The sequence below is a fragment of the Zootoca vivipara genome, chromosome 8 (assembly GCF_965207765.1).
Source record: "Zootoca vivipara chromosome 8, rZooViv2.hap1.1, whole genome shotgun sequence".
NCBI lineage: Eukaryota > Metazoa > Chordata > Lepidosauria > Squamata > Lacertidae > Zootoca > Zootoca vivipara.
The window spans coordinates 37,573,435-37,596,473 of NC_142591.1; the positions used below are offsets into that span (position 1 = coordinate 37,573,435).

The following is a 23,039-nucleotide window of genomic DNA, read 5'->3' on the forward strand; positions in this document are numbered from 1 at the left end:
TGCACAACAAACAGGAGGGCCAGTTGAATACTCCCAAACTAAACTCCTGCTCTTTCAATGAGACTGCAAGCCTTCCCAGAACTGGCTGTAAATCCAGCCCTGAGTCATATTGCCCACCTGCCAAAAGGAGTTCTGTTTTGCCTGGATTAAGTTAGTGGAACTAGAACATGTGGCACCTGTATATTAGATGCCAGCTGTAACAATATGCCAATGCCAGTTGTTATAGCACTCTATATGCCTCTTCTGGATCCCAACCCACAGTTTACATTAATTCCAATGTGTGCTGTAACTCTCACCTGGTTTAGTTCATTTAAAATTAAGTCCTTCCAAGTAAAAAGGATTTGTATAATTTGTACATTATTTAATAATTTCATTAGCTATTTTATTACTTTGTTACTAGGCCTTCCAGGTACCGTGAGCGTGAGCAAGACTAAATATTCAACCCTTGAAGAGGAAGAAGTGAAGGTTGTGGCTAAGCCCCTGACCTTCCACATGAAATTATGGGTTGGGTGGGTGGAGGGAGAAACACTGCAGAATCCAGGAAAATAAGAATCAGCAAATGCACTGACTTCAGTGTAAACCACACACCGATACACATTTTGAAACATTTCTCTACTGCATTTTTCAAATCCTATTATTCCGCTGAATATGCATAGCACTAAATAAACATAATCTCCTCACACTCCCACACACGTAAGTGAAATTTATTCGCTTAACAAAGCACCTTGTGGCGTTTAAACTGCAAATGAAGACATTAATGGATTAGAATCGAGACAGCGGTGTGCATTAGCTCTCCTCTCCTCTCCTAGATCAGTAAAAATGGCATGAATTGGAATCTTGCTATGCCCTACTCTTGGCATTTCTTGTAAGTTAGCCACGACTGTTAATTGCTGGTGTTAAAGTGGATTTATGTTCCATTAACGACCCAATGGTGAGAAATTACAGAAATGACTTGTGCTGTTATATTTTGGTCCTGTGGGTTTGCTGAATCTTCATTAAGATTCAAAATGTGCAGTCTGAGCAAATCCTGAAACAGCTCAGAGTCTGCTGGAACATTTGTAGCCTTATATAGTCTATGCACTACCAAGAAGCTAAGACTTGCACACAGCCTTCCTTGATTAGCCACTATAACACAAGCTCAACTTTTTGATGGAAAATGATACATCATTTTCGCACACAAAGGCTTCCAACCATTGATTAAAATTAGAGCTCTGCTCTCTATCCCCCCCCCCCCGCTGTCTTCCCCTCCAAATGAAATGAACTCTGGTTAAGCAGAGTGAGATCCACCTACACCCAGAGGCCGACTCTTTCATCTAATTGAAGGATTGTGATCATGATGACAGTAAGCGAACCAGCTATTTACATTAGTTATTCCATTAACTGCAAACTGAATCAGACTCTTCCCTTTCTCTCCTACCTAGACCAAATCTGTCTTCATTAAAAATGACTCTTGCTAGCTAATGTGCCTGCCATACTTTTGGACAGTGTACATCATCAGCCATCTCCTAAAGGGAGCTGTCATTATAGCTTCTAAAGCAATTTTTTAAAAAAACAAAACAAAAACCAATCTTTCGTCAACCTGAATTTCCCTCAAAGCGTCTGCTATTTGTATAGATTAGAGCCAAAGCTAGCATCACTTACACCCAGTGCTGATGACTGATCATTCTGAAGTTTCACTTGACACAGCATGTAAACATTTCCCCTAGATTGTCTAAGCACTCTCCAATCCTAATTGATCCAATTTGCATGTCTCATCCTGGCAGAACTATCTATCGCTTCTACCCATGTGGGCAATGGGATCGTAATGTAATCATTATAAGCACAAAGCATATGGTAGGTTTGCAGGTCTTCTGTCACCCCCTTTCATGTACCCATGTTAAAGCTTTCTATCTCATGACATCTCATCTCTCTCCATTTCTAAAGCACCAGCATCTCACTGATTGGCCTTCTGTTACTAATTGTAGCTCACTTTAAATGTGCATCATTTTTTATGCAGAAGGCTTCCTAACTTTGGTATTTCACTTTCTTTAGAACAGCTGCTTTAATTTCGCAACCTGCTCATCCAATTTATCTCTAAAGGGCAGTGTGCTGTCTATTGTTGCATTTTGGTCCAGTGGGGGGTGGGCGATCAATGGGCTTTGCCAGGACGACTATTGCTCCATTAGCCCAATCCACAATCTCCTGTTTAAGAACTTGAATTTAAGTCAGCATGCAGTCCAATCCTAGCCACATTTACTCGGAAGTAAGTTCCGCCAAGATAAACAGAGCTTACTTTCAGGTCAGTATGCAGAGGATTTCATCCTAATTAGTCTTGCTGGTGTTAAGAGAGCTAAATGCCCTAAACAAAAGCACTTGGGCATAAATGACTATTCTGAACTAAAGTTTCTCCACTCTACTGTAGTTATCCAAGAATGAACAGCCACAGTCAGCCTTTCTCTACACAATAGTTCACATTTGGTGCACCAGACTTAGTAGTGACAATAGCTTTGCACAATGGAAGCCATTTCCCCTTCAACTGATAATACTGACTCTACTAGTATCCCAAGCTGTGTTGCGCATGAAGAGAACTGCCCCATTCAGAACAGGTTGAATTCAACATCTGTTCTTACATGAAGCACCACCAACAGCATCTCCATCTTGATGTGGGTGAGCTTCTTTAGCTTCTTTACTGAACCCCAACAGATTACCACACCATCTTATAGAGAGGTTATATATCGCTCAGGTGCTCTGCATTAAATTGATTGCAGTATCTTGCACTAGTACAAGTTTCTGATGACACAGATATGGTTATGTTTATTACTGCAATTCATTTACGCATCCTGTTCCACCATGAACACAACTCCTGGATAATGCTTTGTACAGCCTGAAGCAAGGCACCGGTACAGCATTTTCCATGTTTTATAAGTGCAATAGCCTGACTTGAATGTTGTCTAGGTGCAAAAGGTCTTGTATCCATAAACGTTTGCTCTGCAAAAACTGGAAACATAAGCATAGTCTCCATTTTAAATTAAAACTGTGTGAAACTTCGACTTTAGTTTTTGTGGGGATTGGCATTTCCACTTAGTTGATCTAGTAAAATAAATTATCTCTTCTTCTCTTAATTTGTATTCACACCAAAGGCATGCAGCTTATAAGTACAGATTTTATGGTACAGCTCTTTGTGACAGCCTCCCCAATTCCAGCCAGTCTTGTAAAAAAGTTATTTGTTTTCAATCATCATGTATCATAACCAGCAACAAAAATTCAGTAAACAGAATTATTACACCTACTGCTCTGAGTTACGAGGAAAGAGAAAAAAGGGTGGCAGTTCAAGGATATCGTTTCTTAAACCTTTCCTTTTACCACCTTTGGAGAAAAAGGAAAAGTGAGGGCCATTCAAGGACCAACTTGCAAGAACCCAACTTGGTTGTAAGGGAAGGGGTGAAAGCACAGCAATAGAGTATAGGCTTACATACAAAAAATTCAGGTTCATCTGTCATATATTCAATTAAAAATATCAGATTCCAAGTGATGGAAAATATTATGAGACCCTAGAAAGCTGCTGCTAGTCGGAGTAGCCAAAAACTGGGCTCCCAGAACCTTCTCAAGGCTTGGAACAAAATCGAATTCATTCTTTATCAATTTATTCTCAGGTTGTAGTCTTGTAATCTCAGTGCCTTTTAATTCTGTAGCTGAGCACAGAGTCCCTCTGCAATACCCACTCCAATCAGTGGGCCACAGGAGGGTGTGGCGCAAGAGAAAAAGGAAGATAGATCCTACCAGCTTTAAGCCCTTAACAGCTCAGACTGACCCAATATAGATAACATAAGCAAACACTATCGTTAAACACAAGTAATTTTACTTGACTGCCACACAAAATAAATAAGCTGTATAATTAGTGTATATGGTAGTGGCATTAATGTGTCATTTAAAAAGTTCATAAAAGGCTAACAAAGCTCACTGGACACATTTTATCCTTGCTTCTGAAACAACTTCTGATAACTCTATAAATGTCCTAAATGCAAAGGGGGCTGAAGATTAACTTTAGTTTATGACACCTTTCATTGCTGTTGTGGGGATAAAATGCAACATGAACCGTGGACTACTTTGAAAAGTGGTATAAAAATTCTGGTAATCTCAAAAAATGCAAATACCTGAATTCTACTATTTGTACTTTTTGTTTTCCAGACAAGTTAATATAAATTCCACTATAGATTATGAACATTTCAAATGATTCTCAGGTTACTCCCTGTAAGTGGAAGCAATGTCACTTAGTGTCATGCATAACAGGCGGGTTGTCCCCATCACAATGTTGGCCCTATGTAAATCTCTTTATTTTTCCCAATAAAAGTCAGCTAAAATAGTGTATGCGAGGACTCATATTACAACGAGGGCTAGATTTCCCCTTTATGATCTGTGAGCAGTGCTGCAGTCCATTTAGATCTATCTACCCCAAAGATCTAAAAAGGAACAGAATTGTGTTCAAAATTCTCCAAAGAAACTGGCGTTCCAAGGTTTATGTTTTCAAGTGACTATGCGAGGAGAAACCACAATATTTTTTTAACTTGTTCTTCTGCTTGATGGCTCTCCATAAAATCACTGCAAATATATTCTGTCATACTGAAGAACACCTTGCAGGTGACAGAACACAAACATTTTTAACGCTGCTCTTCATCCTTTTTTTTAATTACAAACTTTATACTTCTCATCTTAATGATCCAGCTGTGATACTTACCCCAACCTCCTTCTGTTAATCATTGTATAATTTTCCAGAGACATGAATCGCATTCTGAAGCCCATTAGCGCTTCTTGCCATGACATATGGCTGTATTTTGATATCCCATTTGGTTTTTTTTGGTTTTTTTTTAGGAAAATGCACATAAAAGCCATGGTCAGAGGCCAATCCAACTAGTTAAGTTGTACTGCATCCTATTGAAATCCTCTGAATTGGAAGCGTTAATAGTTAATGAAGGACAGCAGCATGCTATTTGGTTAAGATCACTTTCCACTTTTTCTACTGTTTTCTCACTAGTCAGGCTCAATTGTGATATAGGAGTCAACCACAATTAGCCTTTCCCCCACACTTTCTAGGCACAGATCCATGGTGTTCCAAGGGCTTTTTTTTTTTGGCCCCAGCACTTTCCCTATGAAATCCCTTATTTAACATTAAATTGGAAGAGATGGCAAATTGGGTTTTCTGTGGATTGACATTTGCTCCAGTTTAGCAGTAAAGTGTAGATTATCCCTGGGGAAGTGCCAGTGGAAAAAAGTGCTCAGACACAGCGCTTTAAAGTGGCGACCTATGCCTGGTATTCAGAAAGTCTGGAGGAGTCCACAAAATTATCTGGTTAAGATATGCATATTAGAATATGGTGGTGTTTCCTAGTGAAATTTTCAGCAGTTCTGTTGGTAAGCTTGATGTGTGTGTGTGTGTGTAAACACACACAGAGACAGACAGGCAGACAGGCAGACAGACAGACAGACAGACAGACACACACACACACACACACACACACACACACACACACATTCTATCTTCATGTATTTATGTGAATAACTATTTTAGTACTGAGCCCATTCACCAGAAACCTATACTGGTAATACACGGAAGCAGTAAACCTACTAATCTAATACATAAACTAAGCCCTACTGAAGTCAACCAGACTTTGTGTAGGAAGAGAACAGAAATGCTTTAATAACCTACTCACTCCACACTGTATTTCACTGATGTCTAATTACTATTAAGTGTATCCTAAGCATTCCTACATTTAAGCATACATAACTCATTTCAAATGTACAAAATGCTTATAGCCATTAGCACTCATTTCCTTACAGTTCAGTAAGGTCAGTCCTGCAATTGCATTAATTAAGATTTCCATGCTACAGAAGCCATCTAAAAAGTGATCTGTGTATTCAGAAAACAATCATGTGTACAGACAAATCAATTTGGTTTTTTTTTTTTTAAATAACAGTGTAGCATTTTTCACTGCCAAATGATACTTCTTTTAAAACTGAAGAACAGCTTGGATCTTTGGCAGTGGGAAAACAAGAAACAAAGCACTTATTGTGCACAAAAGCTTTCTCCAATGTGAGCATACCAGTTTTGGATTACAAACCAAGCCCTGTGGCTGTGAAAATGTTACTTGTACAAAGCCAACCAAACCCTCAACTCAAGTAATGCAATATGGGTCCAACAAAATCATCTCACTAAAATGAATGGACCTAAGTTCATGGTGCCCATTGATTTCAAGTGGTTTACTCTAAACATGACTTAGGTGGATTCAACTTTCTGTCTATATTACAAAGACTACATCACAATGTGTATCCAAAAAGGTGCACCAATTAATTCAAAGGAAAAAATAATATATAAAACCTAGTATAATATATAAAACATAGTATGGAATCAGAGAGAATGTCATTCCATTAAAGTATGGTATACATTTGTAAAACTACCAAACATACCAGACATATATGAAAATGCTTCATGTAATATAATAACACTGAACATATCCTCATATATCATATGTTATAGACTCTCTCTCTCTCTTAGGGTTGCCAGACTCAATAGTGGACAGGACTTCTGTGCCTTTAATTGCCCTGCTCTCTTTTGAGTCTGGAAACCTTAAAGAGAATCCAGCAGACCCTTTGCTTGGAAATTAAACAAAGGGTCTGCTGGTTTCTCTTTAAGGTTTCCAGACTCAAAAGAGGGCAGGGCAATTAAAGGCACAGGAGTCCTGTCCACTATTGAGTCTGGCAATCCTACTCTCTCTCTTCTCTCTCTCTCTCTCTCTCTGTGTGTCATTCTCCTCACATGACACACACTTTTATAATTGCATTTTAATTACAGGTTCCAGATGTGTGAGCTCACTTGAAACATCCTTAGAATGACACTACAACAAAAAGCGTATTGATTTCTCTCATTCCCTCTAATAGCAGACTCGGGTGGTTGAGCGCCAATCAGTTTGGAAGCAAAATGGAGCTATCCAAAAATAATGCAATGGTTCTTGCATAGTCAGGGGGCTCCCTAGGTATATATGTGTTTTTAGAAGAAGAAAAAATCTTAAATCCCCCAAACCCTGCCCAGTAAAGACAGGTCAGCTACTTGGATATGTGTGAAAAACGGAGGTGTCAGTAAGAGTGGAGGAAGAACGTGAGTGTTTGGCAGGGGTGCTTAGAGGAAACTAGTCTACTCAAGTGCCTAAGAGCTTATGCTAAAGTATTCATGAGGAGGGAGGACTAGGTTTGGGGGGGGTGCATATCATGCAGTCAAAAAAGTCTTCCTTAACTATACAGAGATGGAGGAAGGCAAGGAAAAGGTAATCATTTCCCATCCTGAATTTCCAGAATCAGCCACTCCCAGCCACACTATATAGCTATGAAACACACAAGTTTTATAAGTGACAGCTAGAACCAAACTTGTGCCATCTGGCACTATGTATCTAAGCAGGGGAAAGTGGGAGGGCAGAGAGAAAATGGTTGTTTTCCCTTTCCTGAAACTTCCCTCTTCATCTGAAGCCTGAACTGGTTCCTGTCCCAGGCTGGATGAAGCTTGGAGCAAAAGCACTCCTCTAAGGAGGTGAGGATGAACTGAAACATTTTGTCATAGGTTTCATTTGTTCTCGCAAAATACGTAATGAATTCCCCAAGCGTGACAATAACCCTCTTCAGGCTTTCCGGCATCTGTGTACACTAACACGCCAGCAACATATGAAGGAATCGGCATGCTAGCACCACTTTCATTCTCCGAAAGATGGAGAGCATCTGTGTGAAGTCATGGTGCAGACCCCTGCAAAATGAACAGAAGCAAGCTCTCAGCTTCAGACTGTTGCTGTTACTTATCGGAGGGCAATGGGGGAAAGGAGAGGCAAGCATGCTCATATACACAAACACACACTTTAGTGTACAGTACACCGATGCTGGAACACAAAAAGTGGGTGCAAGTCCTCTCCAGATTCAAAGGATCCCAAAATAATCCTTCTTCCCTCACCAGGAAAACTGACACTTCATCCAATCTCAAAACGAGCTCAAGTTGACTCCATACCAACAATCTGTGGTGTTTCCTAGGAACGTGTTTTCGTTTCGTTTTTTTTTTTTAAGGCTGTGGTGCTGATAGTATTAACAATTACGTGAATCATGTATCACCATGTCTTCATACAAGGACAGCTAGAGATGGTCACAACCAATTCAGTTGCAGAAGGAGGCATCTTGCATGAATTGGCCACAATGAGATTGCAATAAGATTTTGCACTGGCTGCTTCCCACTCCAAGCTAAGCAGCAGATCAACAGGACCGTAGCTTTATTAAAGCGGCACTGAGTGGCTGCTCAGAATAGCTTCTACTGAGCTGGTCATGGATTTTTTAGAACAAATTCTACCGGTATTGTTCTCAGAAGTAAATCAAATGTCTCTTCCATGGGTACACCGAGTAGCCCCTATCTCCAAACCCTAGAGATTGTACAAAATAAAGATTAAGCAACTGTTACATTAAGCAAGTAGTAGTGTCTGCTTTTTCCCACCTGGAAAAAAGTGGTGCTTTCTAGGTAAAACAGATGTTTTCTATGTGAGCAGAAATTATGAATACATTTAACTGAATGTTTATAGCAATAGCACCTGATTCTATGTAAAAGCGCACCCTGGGTCTTTAATATTATAATTAGAATGCAAGACAGGTGTGTGATTTGTACTGTTTTTTTATTTAAAAAATGACTCCAATACAAGAAAACCCATAAATAATTAGGGTCAGAGTCTTAGTGCTTTCATTTATCATCCTTTTATCAGAGCAAACTAAATATTAATGGTAAAGAATCTTAACAGAAATAGGTTTCATCCGTAATGGAAAAGTTCGTGGAAAAACAGGGGTTTGTAGGGAGAGGGATGCAGACACCTGATTATATATAAAATGATATGAGTTTATTGAAGTGAATGCTAACAATCACCCAGAAAGAAGACATTTATTTCTTAATATTGGAGATGAAGATGATGATGTAAACCACTTCTATTCCTCACTCAGTCACAGTTATGATTTTTTTTCTTTTATTGGTTTGTTCATCTTGATTTTTTGTGGTTGTATTTTAAAAATTAATAAATATTTATTAATTAAATTAATTAAATATTAATAAATATTTTTAAAATGAAAAAAGAGGGAGAGAAAAGAAAACTAGCAATTGGAGCTCTGTCATGCTTTTTTCTTGCCTCAGTGGAATAAAACCCTCCGCTAAAATCTCCTATGAATCAGCAGAAAGTGCACCGGATTTCCTATCAGAGAATGTTAAATCCTACTGCAGCCATGGGCTCAGCGAAGTTGCTTTAGGACTTGACCTCTCAGCTTCAACCCCACATGTGAAAAATGAAAAAATGAATGGCCTCCAACACACAACTGATATGAAGGCCAAGTAAATCAATATCATTAGAGGAATATTAGTACATTACTGCTTGATACACGAGTATGAAGGATGGTGAAAGTCAACTAAGCTTTGTAATGTTTCATCTAAATATGTTGTTGATTAATTAATACATCTTTTTCTAGCAAAAGAGAATGATGAAGCAGGTTATTGCTGTTCCGCTTAACGTAAATCATTATTAAAAATAAATATAATACAACTAAAGGTAACAGCTTGTTAGTTCAAAAGAGTATGTAAAATTCACACACACAGCTAGGTATGCACCAATCTGTCCATTTTCGTTCTCTATGTTTCTAACTTTTCTGTTTCTATCTTAAATTCAGTTCTCTATATTCCTGCAGCAGCTTGTGAATTTTGCTGAAAAACTCATGGAAAAAATTTGTGCATTGCTTTCACTAATGCATGCATTTTTGCACACACTGTTTCAGCTTGAGAACTGCATCACAAAATTCATAAAAGCACAAATATAAAAAGATAGCTTGCTGGTTTTGAGAAGCGCAAATTTGAGAAGCTTCCCATTAAAATGCAAACAAAATTGAATTTCTGCCCCATCTCTATACAACACTTCACAAAACCTGCTCCTTTGAACTTCTGTTTCAAAGCTATCTTTTGGACTTCTCGCACACTGCGTGCTCCCCTTCAACACTCCTTTGCATATCCACTTACAGTATTTTCTGCAAGCAGTAGAGATACCCCACTCCTCTTCTCTCCTACATACAGTGATACCTTGGTTTACAAACTTAATCTGTTCCAGAAGTCCGTTATTAAACCAAAACCGTTCTTAAACCGAGGCGCGCTTTCCCTAATGAGGCCTCCCACGGCACCGGTACCCTTCCACTGTTCGGATTCCATTCTTAGACCGATGTAAAGTTCACAAGCCGGGACACTACTTCCAGTTTTGCAGAGTTCGTAAACCGAATAGTTCGTAAACAGGGCTGTTCTTAAACCGAAATACCACTTTACTCACCCTTTATCAGAATAAAAATAGGGTGAGTATGACCCAGTTATGTTTACTTGATCTTTCAGTGGCTTCATCAAGGTATCCTTCTGAGCAGGGTGAGTATTGGAAGCCTGGTTTTACAGTGGCTCCAATCCTATCTCTGGGGTCGGTTTCAGTAAATAACATTGGATGATTGTCTTTTGGCCCTCTAGCAGTTGTGCTACAGGGTACCATCTTGTCCCCAGTGCTGTTTAACACCCACATGAAGCCATTGGGCTCAGTTATTAGGAGATTTGTGTCGAAGTGTCATCAGCATGCCGATAATCTCCTCTATTTCTCCGCAACTGATGTGATTCAGTAGAGACCATGCAAACGCTGGACCAATGCCTGGACTCGGTGGTGAGCTGGATGACGACCCATAAACTGACTTTGATTCTTGGCAATAGCAAAGAACTATGGGTGAATGGTTCCTGAATCCAGGATGTTGGTCCATTGCCTGTTTTGTATGGGGTTGTACACCCGCTGAAAGAGCAGGGTCGTAATCTGGGAGTGCTTCAGCATCCATCTTTGTTGCTAGAGGCCCAGGTGACCTCAGTGGCTAGCAGTGCCTTTTTCAGCTCTGGTTGGTTCACCAGGTATGGTCCTTTTAGACAGAGATGACATGGCCACTCTACCTGAGGTTTCCTTTGTTCTTGCAAATTAACAGGCTGATGAGCCACAGTGTGTGTGTGTGTCCTATACATAACCCCTGGTTTAAATCAGCTGCAACTGGTTGCCAGTTCATGTCACATTAGTGCTCACAATAGTATTTAAGATCCTATGCAACACAGGCCCCAAATATCTGAATGGCCAGATCCTCCCCTATAGATCCGCTTGGGTGCTAAGATTGACAGCAGGGCCCTCTTGGTAGTTCCTCTGCCCTGAGGTTCAGGGGCTGGCAGCCCAATAGAGGGCATTTTCTGTGACAGCCCGTAAGTTATGAGACTCCCACCCCACAGAGATGTGTCTTGCATCTTCATTATACAGCTTCCTGCAAATGCTGAAGACACACCTCTTTACCCTGGCTTTTGACACTTGAGGATATATTTGGGATCACTTTAATTTTGGTGATTGTAAGTTGTTTAAAACTGTTTTTAACAAAGCTAGTTCTCCCCTTAAGGAGAGCTCGGGTTGCAGAAGGGTTAACAAGACATCCCCGGGCTTATGGGGTGGGTCAGTTTGGATGGCCACACGAGTGATTGCTGTTGCTGGGGAAACTGTGATGTTGCAAGTGATTGATTGACAGCCATCTATATATATAAAAATGGTGAAGGCGCATGTGTGTTATTCCCCACTTTTCTCCCACACTTACCCGATCGTCCTGAAATTTGGCCACAACCTCAAACTCACATGTGAGCAGGTCATCATGCATTTACACAGACCAGCTGACACACATAAGACAGGTATAAACCCTGGATTTGTGGTCCAAAAACTGCACCCTCCAGTGGACACTCAATGAACAACGGACAAACATACTCCCACAATCCCTCACTCCCTAGAGACCACGCCTCCAACAGAGAGCAAACCGCTCGGAGACCAGGGAACCAAGCCCACCTTGGAGATCGCACATCCGAAACCAGGCTGCTCCCCAGGGACCCGCGCCCACCCAGGAGATCACGTACCAGCAACCCCCTCCCCCCCCGACCAAGCCCACTCCACACACACACACCCCACAGATCGCGCCCCCACCGATTCCGCCACCTCCCACTACCTCCTCCCACCCCGAACAAGCCCACTCCACACACCCCACCCCACGGATTCCACCTCCTCTGATCCCGATGTCTCCTGGGGACATCCTACCGCCCCCAGGGACCAGGGTCAAAATGGAGGACATGGATAGGTAAGTCCTTCCCTGATTGGGATGGGGGGGTGTCTGTCAATAGGTGACAGGGATAACTAAGACCTTCCCTGGGATGGGTCGCTACAGAGTGTAGGGAGACACAGGTATCCCCCTATCTAAACATAACACAGGGGAGACTCTGACGGTCTGGGGAATCTGAAGGGGGACTCTGACCCGCCATTTAACAAACAATGCCACAGCAACGCGTGGCATGGCCAGCTAGTGCCTTATATATTCATAGCAGGCAGTTTGCATTTCACTTTTGCTGCTTACAACGGATCTCCCACCCACCCTCCCTATTTTTTGGAGTTCTTTGTGCTTGGCATTGCTATGCCTGTCATGGGGTCGCCTGTTTTGGAGCAGGGGCCTGGTAGGAATTTTGTCCACTTGGCTGATTGGCTGGTGCCCTGTGGTTTTTGCCTACTGCATAGCAAATTGTCACAACTTGTAAGGTTGCGGTTAGGCATTGGTTCAAATTGGATGGTGGAAGGGTAAGGATTTGGCTGGGCCTGCCCCTCAAAATTGCTGCTGCCTTTAGGGGTATTCTGTTAAAGGAATCCTGGGGCTCCACATGTTTGTCCGTACCCCCGTTAGGGGCTAGGACCACGCATGAGCCTCGGGGAGCATCTGAGGGAGAGGTGAAGGGTGTGGCTCCCTGCCCCGTCCTCTCTCAGAGGGTGCTCACCTATACTGGCTTCCCTAGTACGCTAGCGGGAGTCAGATCAGTCCCAGGCAGGGGACAGATGGCGGGAACCAATGCCTAAGCAACCACTCACATTAGTTGTATTTAAATAAAGTTGTGGCCAAATCAATGCCAAAAACCTTAAATTTAAATTCTGAGTGATGTGTGAGTTACATAGCTGCCAAGTTCTCCCTTTTTTTAAGGGAAATTCCCTTATGCTGAATAGGCTTCCTCGCGAGAAAAGGGAAAACTTGGCAGCTATGGTGAGTTATTGGGGAGATGTATTGGTACCTCAACACGCAAAACTGTCAATGCTGTAAGCTGCCCTGGGACCTTAGGGTGAAGGGCCAGTAATTAATAATAACAATAATCATAATAGGCCTGGTGCTTTCATTCTGATTTCACCCAGGGATTTATTTAGTTCTGACTTTCATTCACTACTGACAGCTAAAGTCCTTCTTCATAAAGTATATCTTAATGTGGCTGCATAAATGGTATTCTTTAAAAGAGGCATTTCTTCAAAACTTGGTGGAGTCGGCCATGTTCTAACAATAACCACAATGGGATCCTGTACAACACAACTCCTTCCTGGGTTCCTTGTACGATCTCATCAGAAACATCTGGTTAGGATGGACCTGTCAGTGATCTGCAAAACCGGTAACAGAGATTCTGTGTATCTGGGGATAGGAAAAAGAGTTTCTTTTTTTTAAGATGAATCCTTTCTTCTACTTAGAGAGATAGATTCGTAATAAGAAGACCAGGGAATAGCTGTTTGTTTTCATCTATAATCATCTCATTAAGGGCAATTTTAATCACTTGCATTTAACAATCAGTTGCACTTAATAACGATCAGTCATTCTAAATGCTATTTTTATCAATTTCCCTTGCTCAAATAAATAGAGACTTGCAGTGTTTTTTTTGGGGGGGGGGGGGTCTATACACATGCACACACATACTATCCAGACTCCATCTCCATATCTCTCCTATTCCTTCCCCACTGTCTTTTGTCAGTCTGTCACTAAAGGACTACAGAACAGAGCTACGACAGCAAATCAGGGATAGTATATTCCATCACAATCAAAGTCTTTGGAAAAGGTACACCATAAGCCTTACAGGGAAAGTGATGGTCTAGAGCACAGTGTATTGTCAGAGGCCTGGAAGCACTTTAGAGCTATGAAAGGTGTGGCTGGGTGGGTGGGGGATTAGTATCTGAACTGTTGTCTTGATGAGAACTCTGCCTGGCGCTGGTTACCTTGGGAAGAAAAGATGCATAAAATCAAAGTAAAGAGAAACAGTGTTTGCCACACGTGTCTCATTATGATGAAGCTTTGGATGGAACACTAGATTCTGATCAGGAGGGAGAGCTAACAAAGTCCTAGGTACCTATGTGCAAATCCTATTTGCAAAGATAGGATTTCACAGTTGCTGGACGCCAAAAATCAGTTTGGGAAGCTGAAGTTAGCATAATCATAACCAATGTGCAGAGATTATTCTACGTCCTTCACAACTATTGAAACTTTGCTAAGCAAGGTGCTGAACCTAAGAATGGCCTTTCGATTTGGACCAAGCCCACCATTCTGGACTTATATTTACTTACAGATTATATAATGATAGAATTGTAGGGTTGAAAGGGACCACAAGGCTCCTCTAGCCGAACCTCCTATAATGCCAGAATATTTTGCCCAATGTGGGGCTCAAACCCATAAGCAACTGAGCTACCCAAGCATATGATAACTATATAATCCAGATCTGGAAGTGAATCTGATATTTGCAGCTTGAGCACATCACACCGTTGTGAACAGACTTATTACCCTGCCACTGATCTGAATATGGGAACTTTGGATTCAAAGGGAGGCAGGTAAGAAGGTAATCTGTCCGTTTTAGGTTCCATGTTTTACTTTAGAAATTCTGGATGAAACTGGGAGCTATTGAAATGCCGAGCTCATTGCTTCAGGAGAATTCTTATCAGTATTCTGTCCAAAGCAAATAAATTAAAGAACATTAGTGTTGCATGGTTAAGCAGTCAAACAAAATATGGAAATTCCCATAATATGGTTGCATGCACATCTTTAGCTCAGCCTGCCTGTGTACATGCATTTCCATACAGACTTTAATTACAGTATTTCTCAAATAATATAACAGTGTGTGATATTTCTCCTTCAGCTTCAGACACACATGCACAGAATCCTAGAGTGCCATTTGCTATTATTTGTATGCCAAACAATCCCCACTGTAGAACAAAAAAAAGCACAAAGTAATCCATTTTCACCCAGCATACTCTACAATAACAACAAACATTTGCAGCTTGTCTGCTTCCAAGTCACCTACCCCTTCCTCAATATTGCCAATGTATGTGCAATCAGCCAAATGAGCTCAGCAATTAAATGCTTCATTCCCTACTCAAGCTAAAAGCTGGTTCATAATGCAATATACCTGCCACAGTTCCTCCTTTTTTTTAAGCTACTGTGATTGCAGGAACAACAAAGGCTGCCAAGAAGTCGTGTGTGCATTCATGGAGAGCTCAGCTCATGCCTTCCCCAACAGGGTGCCCCCTCATATGCTGATGGACTCCAACCCCCATCTGCACTAGCCAGCATGGCCAACGGTCAAGGATGATGGAAGTTCAACATCTGGAGGGCTGAACCTTGGAGAAAGCCTTCTTATACTATGGTTTGGTATGGGAGAACTAAATGGATCCTCAGGTAATGTGTGAACTGTGGAAATGGAATAAGTATCCCAGAAACAGCAAGAAGTTTGTGGACAACATCAAAGATCCATGGCCGGGGGGGGGGGGAGAGAAAGTGGTGCTGTGCAAATGTGACGTGAAGCAATTAATTGGAAACTACTGAAATACCAAGCTCATTTCTTCAGAAGGATTCTTACCAATATTCAGTTCAAAGCAAATAAATTAAATGATGTTATTCAATTGCACAACATGGGGGAAAGACATGAGGATGGAACTCTGGTCCTTGCATCTATTACTTTATCCAGTGATGTTCCTTAAAGTGCTATCCAAAAAGGTTAATTCCATAAAAAAAAGGCAAATGCTCGAAAATCTAACAGTTGTAAAACAGTTATTTAAACAATCTGTTATTCCTTAAATATAAGAACATAAGAAGAAGCCTGCCTATTTAGTCCAGTATCCTGGCTCCCTCAGGAGCTAACTAGATTCACCTGGGAAGCCCATTAGAAGGGTCTGCCTCATTGTTCTTCCCTAACCACTAGTACTGCTTCTTATCCTGGAGGAATCATACAGCCATTGTGTCTAGTAACTCTATCCTCCATTAATATAAGTAACCTCCTGCTTTAGGGAATCTCGATTATCTAAACAGCCTCATTTCTGGAAATAAAGAATTCTTATTACAAAACTGAATCTATATCTTTATGTACTAAGAAATCTAACTTCTGATGTTTTTCCTCTCTGATTCTTTCATATTACATTGTTTAAGACTGGGATCCTTAATTCAACATTAATTCCGTGACACCTCTGTATATGATTGCACTGAACATCCCCCTTTAAAGCCATCTAAATTGGTGGTCATCACCACATCGTCTGGAAGTGAATTCCACAGTTTAACTATAGTTCAATTCCTCCCAAGGGGAGGTTTCAGAAAGCTTAGAGGCAGATTAGTATAGAAGGCCAGAGGTAACCAAGCAAATGTAATTTTATCTTCCAGGTCAGGGTTTGAAAGCGGCACTTTGGGAAACGTAAGACCTTTGGAGACAGTTTCTGCTCAAGCCACACACATTTATCTTCCATTAAGGCCCACAAACCCTTGCAATTGCTTTCCTGATCCCACTGGTCAAGGGTCTGAGGATATTTCACAAAAGGCCCGGTGTCACTGTCATGGTTACTAACAGTAGGGCCAGAGGTACCAATGGGGCTGAAGACTTTACACATGTCTACCAGTCTGAGGGAAAATGGAAAGGTAGCAACAAACAAGAATCACACACTTGAGGGATTTGTAGCATAAGGCCCAAGTCTTCTGAAATAAATGAATCTTCCTTCCAAGGACATTTGATCAGATCTCCTACCTTTCCTACATAGAGGGGATCATTTCCCATGTATTCCTCCAGCACGAAGAACTGATTCCACACCCAGCTGCGTTTGGTTCGTGATCTCCCAGATTGGAAATAGGGCTTTGACCTGGATCTAGGGAGTTCTGTTTGACTCATCCCAGAAAGACAGAGGAAAAGAGCTATTATCTGCAAAAAATGGCAGAACTCCACCTTGCCAAACTTCATTTTTTCTTCTTCTCCCTGTGTGAGGAAAATAAAAAATAAAAAACCTTGACAAGAGAGAGTGGGCACAGTTCCAGTTGGCTTAGTAGCTGTAGCCTCCAGCAGGATGTCAGCTGGGAGTCCAGAGATAATAATTTGTGGAGTGTTCGATTAAAAAAGGTCTCCACTACTGAATAGCCTTCACAAGAGAAATGGTGTACGAAGCACCTATAAAGGAAAAACAGAAAAGAACTGTTGTCAGAATTATTTCTTGGTAAATTACATTTCTTTCAGCTTTCATTTGCTACAACTTGTACTTTACATTTCGCCCATCAAAAGGAAGCGAGATGCAATATTTTGGCATTCTGGGTGCATTTTTCCTTTGATTACTGTTATTGAGCAATGACTAAGTGTATTTATGTTTGAGAAAGAGAAAGGTGGAGAGTATTTCTTTTTACTAGCAGAGAGCCTGTCGGGATTATGTCCTGAATTTAGGAATGGCCTCTACTGCCCCTTGGCAGTTCTAGCTAACACTTTGCAGGTGCAATGAAGAAGGGCCTCTGAAGAGGCATGAACATGATAGGTAGGTTCATATGGCAGGATATCTGCAGTTTCTAAGATATCCTGGTCCAAAGCCATTTAGGGCTTTAATGGTCAAAACCAGCACCTGCAGCATGAGACTTGGAAGAAGGTAATTTGGGGTGGGTAGTTGACTCTTTGGCCTGCAATCCTCTGCCATCAGGCAAGAGTATTTCATCCCAGACACATGTACTTTCTAGGTTGGACACATTGGTAGTGACACCCTCTCAACTATTTCTAAGCACATGCTGCTCCTGCAATGTTACAGTAATGTTATACCAATGTCGCAGGCAGATGCTCTGCCACTAATATTTAGCATCAGGGTGCTAATCCTATTGTTTTACAAAAAGAGCTGCAAACCTAAACATTATCACAAAGAAATCTTTTTCAGCGGACTGGATCTGACATCTGAGTAAACATATTTAAGATTTAGAATAAAGTGTGTGAATTGCACTGGTTAGTTGCCATTGTGCTGTATTCTTAAAGAACACAGTACAATGTTGGACCTTGGTTGAAGTCACATACAAACACAGGGCAACCTTGAGACTGCCATTATATCTCAGCCTATATTACAATACTACCCTGGACTGTTGATAAAATAAAATGGAGGTGGATTGGGGGGTGATACATACAATCCTGTGAACCACTGAGTGAAAGGGTGGCATGAAAATATAATACAGAAATGAAGCACTTGCTTTTTCTTGGAACAGCTCCATCAACTTTAGTACCAATTAGTCAACCAACACATGCCTCCTTTGTGCAATGTTTGTGATATGTCTGTAATATGCAAATAGTCTGTAATGAAATATGGTGGCTTCAGGTGGATGGAACATGTAACCTAAGCAACCATTTGTCTTATAAAATGTGCCCCCTTTCTCTGCATATGTTTCTCATACCTAACTCAAAGCAGGTATCATATTCCTTTCATTGATCTCTTTATTTTCCTATTTTCCATTTTTTATATCAGTGTTATGCTATATGGTGAGTTGAATGTTTAGAACTTCTCTCAGGTGGAATAATTATATTGTAGAGTTTTGTTTGTTTGTTTGTTTTTGGCAGAGACAGCCAAAGTGAGGTAGCCAAAGTAATGCTCTCCAGATGCTGTTTAACTCCAATTCCCATCAGTCCCAGCAAGCAATGGTCAGGGATGATGAGAACTGTAGTCCAGCAATGTTAAGAGGGCAACAGGTTGTCTATCCCTGCCTTAAATAAGAAGTGCTAGTTGGGAGGCCAGACCAGGCCCAGAAAGTATCAAAAAGCAAAAGCCTAACCAGGGTGCTGTTGATTTAATTTTAGCACATTTGGATGCCTTAGGGGCAAGTACCAGTTCTGCTCCTCTAGCTGTGGAAGTCACACAGGAAGCAGGTGTGGCTGCTGATACTCCAGTGCCCCCAACAACAGGTGAGGCATTTGCTTCCCAACAATGGAATTGCCCATACACAATCTTTCAGTTCTTTCAACTGTGATGCTCCTTTCTAATACTCTTCAAAAGGTACTCCAGAACCATAATGCAAATAAAAGCATTTCTTATTACAGAATCCATTGAATGCCTTTTTATAGTACTTCCTTGTAGCAGAAGATCTCTACTTAAGAGGCTGGTGTGATACCCCACAACCTGACTGTGTATGTTAACTAAGCAGTAGCAATTTATAAGTCTTCCTACTTAAAACACCAGTGCTTCATTCTGTAAAGCAGAGAGAGAGCATATATTTGGTTAATGATCCCAATAACCTTAAAATACCAGGTGTGGCAGGAAGAAATGTTAGGTGAAGATTTTGCTTCTACCGAATCACCCAAAAATTAAACCGCCATCAGCCAATCAGTCAGCACAAATGTGTGAATGTTTATACATATACATATACCAGTTATGGAGATCAACATGAAAATGATATCAAAAGTTATATTACTGATATGATAACTGCAGCGATTGTTGGCAACTTGAAGCTGAGAAACAACTAACATCACAATCACCAAATGATGAGTCGTGTTGGATGCCTCCTCCCCACCCCCCAACTTCTAAACACCTCAGGCAATTATTCAGCAACAGAGAGGCAAGTTGGCAGTTGTTAAGCCTATCATGGATTGCCAATAGTCTGGCCTTTCACTTGCAGTGTCTATCTTTTAAACAGAATGATGAAATCAACCTGGAGTTTTTAATTAAACCACAGCTTTAAATAAGACTTAACAATTCAACACAAAAGAGATGTCACCCCGTTTCTTTCCAACTAAATTCATGGGTAAACGCTGAGATGGCTTTAAAAAGTGCAAGAACGAGGGTGACTCAATTCAGATATCATAACAAACTATGGATTGCGTTAATAAAGTTTATTAAGCTATGGTTAAGCTTCCAAGCATACAGGGAAATTGTGATTTTTGATTTACAGTTGCTTTTCTGCTTTTATTACTTCCGCCTTCCTCCCCCCCATTTGCTCAATGTTCTGTTTCTATAAGGTACCTTGCCCCACAGCCACCCACAACTATAGTTGCAATTATAGTTTGTCAATTCAGGTACAATAACAAACCATAGTAAACACAATATACAAACCATGTTGTTGTTTTTATTATACTTATTTCTACCCCGCCTTTTCCCTGATGGGTCTCTAGACGCTTTTGCAAATCTATTTCAAATCATGTTTGGTTTGCTGGCTGATATAAGCCATGGTTTGTCCAGACATCCTACCAAACTACAATTAAGCTTCCCTAACCTTGACACCGTTTAACGGCTGAACAGTGCCTGTTTCTTCATCCTTCCATTACCATTATAACCACACAGATCCAGCTTAGTTGCAGTAGCCATCTGATATTGATAAACTGTCAGCTTCCTTCAGAGAGGCAACAGATTGTTATTTAACAGGGATAAAAATACCAGCTCAATTTTCATAAGAAATGTCAGTAAAACATTTGCAATATGTTAGGGCCTCTTTTCAAAGCACTTTGAAATGTCTTGCTCCCAGGAAACATTTATACTCCAGGATTGCCGTAACCTTTATTGTGACAAAAAAAAAAAAAGAAAGAAGAAGAAGCTGCTGCTATCCTGTCCTCTAATCCTGAAGAAGAGCATGAATATTGTCATCTGGAGAGCCACTATGATCCAAAGGCACAGCCATAAGCAGCAAAGAGTCAAGAGCTTAACCCACAGCCACACACTGTGGAACTATGAGAAATGAAGGGCTGCTGAAGGAAATGGCAGCCTCGTGTCATTGTTTCCCTGTTACATCATATCCTGACATAATTCCGCTAAGCATTAGCACCGCTTCACTTTATTGGCGGCGGCTGGCAGGGAACATGCACTGTAAAGAAATCAGGCTCTGATGTAAATTGAACTATATATTGCAAAGGACATGGGGACAAATATCGCAACGTTTTGGCTGGCAGCCCTGTGTTTATTATCATGGCTTCATACACACTATATATTTAAACCCCCAAAGAGTCCTGGAAACTCTAGTCAGTGTTAGAAACTCATGTAAAATTCTAATCACCAAATGGTGCCTTAAACCTGGGTTACGGTCGCCACCATGGAACGCCTGGTCGCTGTTTTTGTTTGTTTGTTTTGCAGTGGACGTTGTTGTTGTTGCTGCAATTATTATTTTCATTCCCACAGTGCTTTATATTTTAAAAAACAAATCTCGAAGTGGTTTACAACACATGAAAACATCAAATGAAACAATCCGGAATAAAACAAACTCAAGCTTCCACGAAAATATTTCAGGTCCATCTCTAAGTGACATTTTGTTTTCCCCCGTCGCCAACCTAGCATCCAGAGATCTCCACGTGGTTGCAAGTGGACCCGTGTCATTTGCAAAATGCGTCTGGCTAATTTTGAACACTGACTGTAGTTTAAGGTTCCCAGGATTCCGGGGGGGGGGGGAGTCATGTGTTTTAGACGTGCTTTAAATATATGGTGTGTACACATTACATATATACTATCACCATGGCTTAGTAAGAAACTTTGCAGACCTTTTCATGGTAACAGAGGTCATCAATAACTCCCCTTAGCACAATGCTAAATATCTGAAAGAAGAGTTATACAAAACCACCAGAACCCTGAGCCAGATGCTGTCTTGGGAAAGACGTGGGAAGGGGGCATCTATGCAGACCTGGTGTCAGATCCACAGGGAGTGACTTTTTGGGGGGATACCTGAAGAAAGTAAACAAGTGACTAACCCTGGCCTACAAAACACTGGCATCGTTTGCAGGAAGCCCTCATTATTTACCCATTTTCAAATGGGTTGAGCAGGATGTTTCATTGTTCTAATTATTTTTGTTCAGTTAAGTGGCAACACATTTTTCCAACTGGATAGTTCACTTGCTTTCGTCTTAATGGCTGTTATTATATCTGCACAAATTCTTTACTTTTATTTCTTTGCCTTTCCAGTCTGTTTAACACTGCGGTGTAGTAAACTTCTTAAAAAAGGGGGGGAAGCAATATCGAGTTTATAATATCCTTCTATTCTTGCAGAACAGTCAATTATTTATTAAATATACTTTATCCCCTGTTTCATATAGAAGTATGTACTAAAGCTATAAACACACAAATACACATTACTGTGCTATATGTATGTGTCGGAATAACCATCGTTTCAGGATCATTTACTGTACAAAGTCGTTAAATATCATCACAGCTTTCATATTACTGAAAGGCCTTTTAACTGCCAAGGCATACATTCAAGGCTTGTGTTTGTCAGCTTCAGCAACTAATATTACTACCACTGAAAGCAATAAAGAGACTGCACCTTCCTCCTACGATTTAGGTGTCATTTGTGTCATCTCTGCTTCAAGGAGTAAAGTACTAAGTGAAGGAGAAAGTGACTCAAAGATTTTGTTTTAAAATGCACTTGTCTCAACCTTGAATGTCTTCGGAATGCACAATTGATGAACGGGCAAAAAGAGCTGGAGGAAAAATTATTTGCAGTTGCAATTAGCGTATATGTTAAACATCTAATTATAAAATGAAGATCAAACAGTTCAAAAGGGTTTTTTTAAAAAAAAACCTCAAGTTCTATTAAAAACTCTATTTTTAACTCTAATCTGAAATATTTTCATTTTTAATCACTGCAGTCCATGTACTGTGAAAGAACTCAGCATTTTAATTCAATAATCTCTATACAAAAACACAGAGAAGCATATTCTCTGGTGCTTGGTTTTATATTGGGATAGAATACTGTAATCATGTATATTTTACAGAAAATGTTTTTAAAAAAATAATAGTAATGAGTGACTATTAAAAATCCACTCCAATATGTTTTAACACACATATTTAGATCACTAGCCTATGAAACTGTTGAGGTTGTTTTTTAATTAACAATTCTTGCTACCTGCATGTAACCTTAAGTGTCCCACTGGGAAAGAAATTGTATTC

The 23,039-nt window shown here is 40.6% G+C and overlaps 1 protein-coding gene across 1 annotated transcript in view; it reads right to left on the bottom strand.

Moving 5' to 3' along the window:
* The window catches only part of CDH7 (cadherin 7), a 114,839-nt gene that overhangs the window by 86,161 nt on the left and 5,639 nt on the right, over window positions 1-23,039 (bottom strand). The window contains exon 2 of the mRNA XM_035126025.3: window positions 16,916-17,329. Coding sequence (XP_034981916.1) covers window positions 16,916-17,125 — 210 coding nt within the window. The 5' untranslated portion in view covers window positions 17,126-17,329. The remainder of the gene's footprint in view (window positions 1-16,915; window positions 17,330-23,039) is intronic.